The sequence below is a fragment of the Apaloderma vittatum genome, unplaced genomic scaffold (assembly GCF_000703405.1).
Source record: "Apaloderma vittatum isolate BGI_N311 unplaced genomic scaffold, ASM70340v1 scaffold414, whole genome shotgun sequence".
Taxonomy (NCBI): domain Eukaryota; kingdom Metazoa; phylum Chordata; class Aves; order Trogoniformes; family Trogonidae; genus Apaloderma; species Apaloderma vittatum.
In genome coordinates, this window is record NW_009712993.1 from 1 (window position 1) to 10,575 (window position 10,575).

General features: G+C 39.5%; 1 protein-coding gene across 1 annotated transcript; it reads right to left on the reverse strand.

Moving 5' to 3' along the window:
• Positions 1 to 3,188: 3,188 nt before the first annotated feature.
• HMGN1 (high mobility group nucleosome binding domain 1) lies at positions 3,189 to 10,458 on the reverse strand (the record flags this gene model as incomplete). The annotated part of the gene is made up of 3 exons (XM_009868164.1): positions 3,189 to 4,070; positions 7,453 to 7,584; positions 10,408 to 10,458. Coding segments are annotated over 3 exons (231 nt in total), but the record flags the coding sequence as incomplete, so codon positions are not given.
• Positions 10,459 to 10,575: the final 117 nt, after the last annotated feature.

Consider the following 10,575-nt stretch of genomic DNA (forward strand, 5'->3'; position numbering starts at 1 on the left):
TTGCTTTTCGGCACCTGCCCGCTCGGTGAGAGTGGTGGTCTGGGGTGGCTCAGCCGTCCTAAACCTCAGCGGTATTTCCGCCCCTCAAGAAAGGCATCACTTCACTGCCATCACCTTTCCGAAACCAGCACCTTTGCCCCAGTGCCTGGCGCTGCCTCTCTGAAAACAGGTGCCAGCACCACCTCCACCCCACTCCAGCTGCGGGAGTCGGACCTGTTCCTTTTTCTATTCCCCACCTGTGGTGCCTTGATACGCATTTTTAGAAACTTTGAAGCAAAATGTTTTTACATGTTATTGTAGCAATATGCATGTATTTTATTAATCTTGCTACCTCAGGTGTGTTTTCAGCTTTTGAAAAAGAGCTTTCATAGACCTGAGGTGCAGGCCCAGCACCAGGCAGTTCCCCCAGACGCCTCCTGGAAGACAGACTTCTACTTTCCTCTCTTCACCACCTCCTGCCCAGTTAGCCATCCTGCATCACAGCTCATGTACAAGAAAAAATAAATAAATAAAAAGTATCCTGGCCATTAAAAATTTCTCTTTAAGAGAAACTTGTGTTGTTCTGCCTCCTAAATTGTTGTTGCCTCAGCCGCATCACTCTTAAAGGCCACCTGCACTCCTCCAGATTTCGTGGCCAAACAAATCAGTATTCATTAGCTAAACTTGGATGCACTTCAGCATCCTGGTTGTGTTTCTTTTAAAGAGCTGTGGTCTAGCTGACACCAGAAAATGAATTCCAGAACAGCACAGAATGAATGTGTATGGAATAGCACACTCATAACCAGAACAACCAGTAGCAGCAAATACAACTGAGTAACTTCAGAGAAACGTTTTCTTTTTTGTTGTATTCTGAAGTGGACCACTCTCTGTTACATACATATTCTGTAGTGCTGTATAGAAATCTGCATTAGCTGCCCCTCCATTCCTTAAACTGCACAGAACAAATGTACTGGGTATTGTACAGGAAACGCGGCTTTTTCTGAAGTACACCCATGGAAATTGATCTTGTCAGACTAATTTAACAGCAAATTGCTCTCCAGTTCTCCATGTAGAAATGACACATCGTTCCCAGTACACAATTCCTCATTTTCCCAGTAGCCAAACAGGTTTCCTTATGGTTCTATGTTGGCATTTCATGCTACATGGCAAAGAGTAAGGATCCATCTACTGCAGAATCAGTCACAATTCAGTTGATTCATATTTACTAGGTGTATTTTATGTAGTTAGGAAAGCCTGTTTCATTCTTTACCGCATCAAGGGGGGCTGCGCTGCTCAAAACAGATCTAAGGCTCCTGATGCAACTACCACTGCCCTTCATTTCTTCCAGTATGAAAATTCCTCTATCCTGTGAGAGCAGCTGTCACTGATTTTCTGGGCCTTTTCACCTCCGTAATAAAAGAAATAACTTTCATAGATAGATGCTAGAGAGAAGATACTAAAAGTTAGCAGGATCTCAACATCAGAGACTCAAAACACATGAAAAGTAGTAATTCAGTAGAAGGAAGTAAGATGTTATTTCAGGGTATTTATCTGCAAGTTTATTAGTCATTTAAGTGGTTTCTGAATTGCTAAACACAGAAAGTAAAGAACGTCATGCAGCTGTGTCGTGCTACTACTAAATGAAACCAACAAATGAGGTAACTGGAAAAGGGCACAGAGAGCGACAGCAGGGGGGTTAGAAAAAGTGAATTTAGGCATTTACACTTTGGGAATATCCAGGAATTTGAAGCCAAAGCCAGATGTGCTCTGCTAGGAACATAGCTGTGGTAGAAATGGACCAGAAGCATGATATGGCCCAGTGTTGGAGGGCATCCTATATTATGAGCTAAAAAAATAAGTTAAACATTGCTTAAATATTGAAGAGGTAAAAATGGTAAAATGCTTTCCCAAATGAAAGCGTTGTTTAAGAAAGTAAGTTAGAGGTTAAAGTTGTTTTTTAAGAAATAACTGTATGACAATTTGAAAAAGGCACCAAAAACGTACAGGAAGCAGATGCTGTGCTTGCAGGTGTTTAAGAGCATAAACAAATTCTTGGTCAAGGGGAGAAAAAAAAAAATTTTTTAAAAAAACACAAGCCAACAATGAACGTTACTTTTTGATCTTGACTCCTCCTAAGACAAGGCTGACAGCTGTCTGACAGGCAGAAATAGACTGGTATGATAAAACCATGCTACTATCTGCTGAAATTCAGCAAAATAGTCAAATGTGTTAAGAAGCAAGACAAAACAACCCTACACTCGGGAAGAATAATGCTGTACAATATTTGATTTTTTTTTATTTATTTTAAGGTTAAGTAATACACACTTTATATGCCCTCTTCTGATGAAGGGCTGTTAAAAATCTTCGGCCTACACTCTGGAAGAATAATGCTGTACAATATTTGATTATTTTTTTTTATTTTAAGGTTAAGTAATACACACTTTATATGCCCTCTTCTGATGAAGGGCTGTTAAAAATCTTCGGCAAGATTGATGTAATTTGCTTGAATGCAGCAAGGAAGAGTCAGGACAATTTTGTACTATGTGAATTACCTCTCAGCACAGGTATATTTTATTTGAAACGACGCTACAAACTTAACGAGCAGGTACACTTGCTCACAGCACAGTAAAGCTCACCTAACAGCTCATCAGCACCAACAGGAAAGTCTTCTCTTGCTCTCTGCCCTGCTCCTGCCCAGACAGCTCCACAGCTCATCCTCCTCAGGTTCCATTATGAGAACTCAGCCATCTGAGGAAGTTCACAACCTAGGTTCATTTTGTCCCTGGACATCTCAAGCTTTATTAACTTTAAGGCAGGTTTGGGGGAAATTCCACTACGGTTCCAACACAACAGCAACACCAGTGGATCAGTTAGTGTTCAAGAGGATCGCTTTGCGCATCTTCCTTACATCAGTTACTTCAGGTAAGAGTGCGTATGCAGACTCTTAGGTGGCGAACAGATGAGAACACCCAATTCTTACTAATTACTGCCTTTTTTTTTAAGGCAACAGAAGCAGCACTCGGATATCAGCTTTCAAAATCAAAGTCCAGAGTGTGACTGCCAACTACAGTTTTCTACTTGCTACTTACTCCCTGCATTACCACCTACCTCTCAAAAAGTACATTTTTAACAATATTAAGAACATGGTTAAGAATCAAAAACTGTCCCAGTGAGATTGTGAGTTGGCACAGTCAGGAGCTACAGAAACATCCTTTCATAATCAAGATTTATTTGGCTTTTGTTTGGTGATCACAGACACTATCAACAATTTTACAATTGTTTTTATTCACATAGTTCTTTTAATCTAAAAACTATAATTGTTTCTTCTAAGACTATTTCAAACATTTTTGTTTCATCTTCACAGACAAGCTGTCCTTTAAAACTGGATGTCAAGTTCCAGTGTCTCAAATACTGACATAACAAGTTACATCTGCCAAGCAAAAACTTTTACTTAGACAGTATTTAAAGATATACTAAAAGTTTCCAATCTCTTGCATCACAGCTACAAAGTTGTTGGAAAAAATAAAGCTGCAGCTACCAAAAATAACTTTGTCACAGTTATACATCACTCAGCAAGAAATCCAACACTAGGGAGCAGTTTTATTAGATAAGCAATTCTACTGATGGTACAACCATAGATAAATAACTAAAATGTTAAGATGTTCTCAACATATCATTATGAATTCCAAAGTCTGATGTGTGTTATGCTTCATTTAATAGCATAGAAAAACTGTCCCTCACAGTCTATGCAACATGAAGCCTAATCAAGGCTTCAAAGCTCTCTCCTTAATGTAACATGCCATTAATTTCTGGTTTCATAGAAAACAGACAACCAGTACATGATTTTACCACTTTAAAAAAGCATTTACACTTATCTAAATATGTAAAAAAATGGGTTGAGTTGGGATTCTCTCCTTTTTAAAAATGTGTTTTCTAGAACTACTAAAAAACTTGCATTTACAAAATACTTGATAAAAATATTCCTCTGAATTGTACAAGAAGGAAGATAGAAGGACCACCAGTTAGAGACTTGGTACCAGGTGTTACTCAGACTTAGCTTCTTTCTCTGGTGCTGCATCAGATGCTGGGGTCTGGAAAGAAGACAAAAAGAAAACTTCAGTGCATACTCTCAGTCCATAGTATCTGTAATGCACAAGTTCACTAACTTGTCACACAGAACAGCCATAGCTTGATTTTTCATACCGTGCTTTACAGTCTTAAAGTGGTGTAAGGATCTGCCTACTTCTCTTATGCATCAGTATGAATTTCAGAACATAGCTATTGTTACTACTGAATACACACTGAAATCGATTTTTTTTTTTAAAAAAAAAAAAAGCAGCCCATTTCAATAATTACTTCCTTTATGACAGGAAAAGGGGGCTTTTTAACTTACTAAGCTAAAATCCATGTGTACAAGGCATTTAGAAAAGACACTACATGCATTTAAATTTCAGTGCAGCACTGTTAACCTATTCTCAAATGTCACTATGTTTTAAAGTAACTAAGACTTAGAAAACATGGTGTTATACTAAACATAATTTTGTAAAAATACATTAAGTGAAACTGACCCGTAGCAGCAGAGCTATACTGTTTTCAGGTGGCTATATGCTGTATGTCAACTTCAGAGCCAATTCATACAAACTTAACTGATTAAAATTACAACCCCGTTTAGATTGGAAAATTCACTACATTTGCAATGTAGCTTAAAAAAACCAAACCCGCATGCAATATGTGTATTAACGTTAAAATTGTACCTAATTACTCCAGAGCTTTGAGGCACCACCAGCAGAATTGCTGTTCAACCAAAGAAGAACCCTAAAACCCGTTCAGCCTTTACTGCCACCTGGGGGAAGCTTCAGGAGGATGAAGTACCGAAGCCACTTGCAGGCATTAAGTCTCTGTGAGTGCCATCAGAAACTGCCACTGGCCTTTCATCAGACTGTGGATTAAGAGCAGCATCACTGACACCATCATCTGACTGAAAACAGCAACGTCCAGCAGCACAGACCACACACCTCTGCCTCTTCTATACTCAGGTATTATATGAAACCTGCCTTTTTGGCTGGCATGACCGACCTGAAACCAGCATTAAGGTGTGCCCCAGAAGTCACAATCCATTCCTAGTCAATTTAAGTCACCTCTGCACTGAACATTTTAAATAGACCCCACCTGAGAAACAGTGCCAAATTTAACTTTCTCTAGTATTGCTGAAATTCTACATGCACAAATTAAAAGACCAAATTATGCAACAGGTAATACAGAGCCAGATCTACCCAGAAAGCACACTAAAGAATTCCTACTTACAGCACCACTTTTTCATGAAGATCACACCATAAGCTTGCAAATGAGAAACTGTTACCCCAAAGTCAGTTATCTTATACACTCAAATACCATGCCGTACCTTCCTCACCCCCCCCAAACCCCATCACTTACTTAAAAAAACCCTTTTTCCTCTACTTGAAACAAACCCTTTTTCCTCTACTTGAAGATCTATCTGTACACTGACAGATCAGCATGATAGAATACAGGGACCTTTTTCCTCCATCTTAAAAAAAATACTTTTCAATGCAACAAGTAGAAGCACTAATTACGTATTTAAAAAAAATCATCTGACTGTCTGGTCAGCAAACTCCACTGAACTAATTGAATGAGGCATTCAATACTGCAGAAACCTGAGACTAATTCTAGGCCTGTTACTACACGAAAAATCATGTTTCATCCAGTTGTTAACAGCTGCCCTAGTAAAAGGCACTGCATCTCCCTACAGACCTTGTCCTAAATTTAAAACTAAATTTATGTCCACATTCCAGAAAAAGAATACAGTGTGGAGGATGTTTTAAGTTAGATGATCAGTCAGAAACTTCAGCTACATGGCCATTTTGGCACAGTATTACAACGAGGACTGATTTGGCACATTCACTTCTTCAGCAACAGCAACTATTAGTAGTTCTTGCACTTTCTCTTCCATCCCTGCACCAACCTGTGTCTTCTACCAGTAGTGTCTATAACTAGGGTGTCATGGGTTTGTGTCTGGCAGGGTTTCTGGTAGCAGAGAGAGGGCTGTGGAGATGGCTCCTTGTGAAACTTCCCCTCGCCCCAGGTGAAAGTCAGACCCATCTCTGGCCAAGGCCAGGCCAATCAGGACCTCCACCATCAATGTATTTGGGAAGAAACCTGTAGGACCAGGGACTGTGTCTCTTTGTCCTGTCTTTCCTTTAGGCAGTTTTTAGTTTTCAGTCTGGAGGAGGGGCAGGTGAGAGGTCAGTGAAGAAGGGCTGAGGGGAGAAGGCATCAAAACAGAGCATTTCCCCAGAGTCCCATGGTGGGTGAGACAGTAGAGAGATGACTGCCTGCGAGTTGAGGGGATTGACGGTAGCAAAACATCCAGGATGCAGCGGTACATGGAGGACCCCATGCAGCAGGGAGAGAGGCCATGCAGGACCAGAGGACACGCTCAAAGCCACCCACTAGGCCCAAGGCCCACACTGGTGGGAAAGACTCATGGAAAGAGAGAGTTGCCCCCTGTGAGGTGGATACCACACAGCAGCAGGGCAAGACAGCGAGGAGCCCTCTGTCCCAAGGAAGGACTGCCATGGACAATGAGCAATGGCCAGATGGACTCCACCCCCTGCCCCACCTTGTGCTGATGAGGGGGGAAGGAGGTAACTGGGTAAAAATGGGAGGGGGGGTGGGGAGCGTATTTTAGATCAAGTTGTATTTTTTTTTAACTCTCACTACCCTGCTCTGATTTAGTTGATATCTGGTGGTAGTAAATTAAATTTATGTTTTCTCCCCAAGTCTGCTCTGGTTTTTGCCCATAACCATAAGGGTGAAAAACTCTCCCTGTCCTAATGTCAATCCTCAAGCCTCTTTTCTTGGATTTGCTTCCTTCTCATGGGGGGAAGAGCAAGTGAGCAGCCGTGTAGTTCTTTGTTGCTGGCCCAGGCAGCTGGCATTATGACTCCTATAAATGTTATCTCAACTTTGGTTAACTCTTTTCAACTTTGGCTTTCCAGTCCTAAGAAAATGAGAATCACATTTTGTCAAAAAATTTTGTACCAAGAAGGAACATCTCTCCCAGTAACAGCAAAGGCAGACTAAACCCCAAAACTTCCAAAGACCAACATTCACCCACCCATCTACAGAGCAATATCCCCTCTGTGTCTGTACGTATTATTTGCCAAGACCTACCCCGCCAAGGGAAAACACTCCCTCTCTCAACGAGATTATCCTGTCTTTGGTAAAATTCTCACCTTTTTCTGTAATTTCAGGGACTACTTTCATATCACTGCAACTCTTTCTGAGGCAACTAGAACATTCCAGGTGTATTTACTAGTGTTTCAGTAACCTATGTTTTTCTTTCGGAAGAAATAGATACTATTGTAAGAAATGTGTGTTTCTGATAGATGTTTGTATAAACCAGTGCAGTAAATTATCCAGCTTCTTTGCATCAGCCAATACGGACAACTTTACCTCTTCACTTTTAGCTTCCCCATTTTCTGCAGGCAAGTTGTCCTTTGTCTGTTCTTGGTTTGTCTCTTCTGTCTGTTTTCCTTTAGGCCCCTTTTTCCCCTTTGATTGAGCTTTCTTGTCCTCTGATTTATCCTACAATGAAATAAATTTCCAGTAAGTAAATTCCTGTGCCCTACTAGGTAAATTTTGAAAATAGTAGAAAGCACATAAAACAGACAGACTTGCTAAACAACAAGAGGTACTACCAACAACCAATGAGCCAATACATAATTCAGCTGCCAAAAAAGTTTTCCAAACTATATATAGACAAACAATCACAGTTTCAGATAGTCAGGGATGAGAAGATAACTAGATTCTACTGACTAGACAAAGAAATTTACATCACAGCACATAAAAAACCCCAATGCTGCCCTTCCACTTTGTAAATACAAAGCACTTCAAACACTCTTTTTCATCTTATATTGATAGGCAGGAAATAAAGGCATCAATTACAAGTATTGTCTTCAGTGCTCCTTTGTTACAATCTGTCACATCCTCTGTGCCTACCTCACTGCTGTTAAATGGGTAGGGAAGAACTATTTGTTTGAGAGCTACCATCATATAAATGTCTAATACATGCTCCCAGATGTTAGATACTACTTTATGATACTAACAAAAATTTTCAGTAACTGACAAACTGTAGCACTTTTTCTAAGCAGGTACAATGTGAGTAAGTGACAAGAGAATGTAATGCCCTTATGCCTTTAAGCAGAAGACCGCTGCATCTACCTCAAAACGGTTCTAATCTGATTAAAAATATTGTGAGGATTTCTTTTATGTTCTTCCAATTTTGTCCAAATTTGCTGTCTCTGACCTAAAATTCACTCCAAGAAATGAAGTTCTCATTTTTGCATATATTCAAGTAATGTAGAAATGTGTATTACTATTAGAAACCATTCGGTCAGAAATAGTCCATACTGTCTTCATTCCAGGCATTCTTCCTTACAAAAAACACGCACCTTCCTTACTTCATACATTCAACTTTTTAATAGCTATCTGAACATATTTCCTGTTTTATACGATACTATCTTCAGGAAAATATGATTTTGTGGAACAACCGCAACTACTGAATGAAAGTTCTAACCATTTTACACTGCTGGATACAAGCATGCTGTAAGTTACATTCCATGTAAAAGAGATGCAAGGTGGGGAAAAAAAAAAAAAAAAAGCGTTGAAACATGTCAGGTAACTAAACAGTCGATATCCAAAGCTATGAAAAGTCTTTGCTCCTATTTTTAAAAAGATCTTTTTTTAAATCCTCAAGAGCACAGAAAAAACAGCTGAAGCACGGTAATGGAAAAAATCCTTTTGAAAAAAGTTACAAAGGATAACCTTAGTATTACAAATTCAGGTAACAGAATTACATAAAACATAGGCCTCTGTGTTTTGATTGTCAAAATATATTTTTCTTCATTAATATTTATTTTTTTAACAATACACCAAGTAACTCCATAATGCACAAGCCTCTCCCAACCAGAAAACGTCAGGAAAATTTTTAAAAGTTTTAAAAATGCTGCAAACAAGCATTTTTGATGGATCAAACACAGAAAACCAACATTATTTAAAAAAAAAATCTGCCATTTAACTGGTATGTAACAGTGATATATTTCTGCAACCCATCTAAATAAAATCCAGAGAAAGCCAAAACGAAAATGTCCTGAGGCTGGAGAAGTAAGCCACAATCAGAACAAAAGGCATTTTCACATTAATAATGAGAAAGCTTCCAAGTGACAAAAAAATTTAGTGACGAAGAGGATCAAATATTAAAAAACGTTATATGTTTATTTGAATTGCCAATGGTACCAAAAAACAAAAAGAAAAAAGAAATTGTTCACATATTCTCACTACAGCGGCATTCCATGCAGGCCTTGTGCAAGGTGTTCTACTTAATATTCTAAGATGACAACCATTTGTGATGTGCTTACTTTACATGAGTATTTTCCCAGCTATGAACTGTGAAAATGTTTCTTTCCAAAAGTAGGTATAGGCAAGTCAGTATTGTGTGTATCAGTCAGCACCAACTAGCAGCATGAAGAGTTAGATGCACCACACAGACACTGGAAAAAAAGAGAATCGGAACTGAAGTAAAATTGGAGAGATTCTCCAAATTCTTTGGGCATACAATTTCAAGAATGGGAATGAACTGATCTTCAAACCTTCAGAAGGAAGGCACATTACTGGCAACTGTTCAGCAAGATTAATAAAATGAAAACATCAAAAAGCCTGCAAGCAGAGGTCTATATTAATGTATGTGAAATGCTCTTACTCTATACATTAAAAAGGGAAGCTTATAATCACAAAGCAACGCTAAAAAACACATAGAAACAAGACAACAGATATACAGCTTCTTATTTCTCCGAAGAAACCAAGGATTTTACACTTTGGTTATTGGCACTGCAAAGGCTATACTGAAAAACTGAAAGATCAAAATAAACCACACTGACTTACACATACACACAAAGACCTAAAAGCTAGGCTACATGAATGGAAGCTCAGATCTTTTAAAGTGGCTGCCTAAGTAATTTAAATGTTCTTGCCTCCAAACACACTGCTTTAAATTGCGAGTGTATTTTATCCCCTTTTGCTACAGTGATGAAATACAATCCTACATCCAAGTAGTTCTGCTCGGTACCAAACTACCTAGCACTCATGAACCAGTGCCTACATTTCCACGCAATAATTTCGAGTGCTTAAAAAGGATCTACTCGAGCAGTGGTGGAATGTAACTACAGATGCTGGCAAAAGCACCTGAAGATGATACTTCAGCTAAATAAGCGTTCCCACAAAAGAAATATGTAAAGATGAGTAAAAACATTGAGACACCGTACACTAACGACAGGAGACAGCATGCCACCAGGCACCTGCACAACAACCTGGACCACCTCCTCTCCCTCCCCTCCTCCCAGAGACTCTCACCTTCGCTGCTAACTTTTTTGGTTTCGGCTCTGCTTTGGCGGGAGCAGGTTTCTGAGAAGGAAGAACAAGTGGAGATGAGATTCAGCCCTCGATAATCCTCTTCTGGGTACAGGACGACACATACACACCCACCCCGCACCGCTCCTGTACTCACAGCGGACAGCCGCG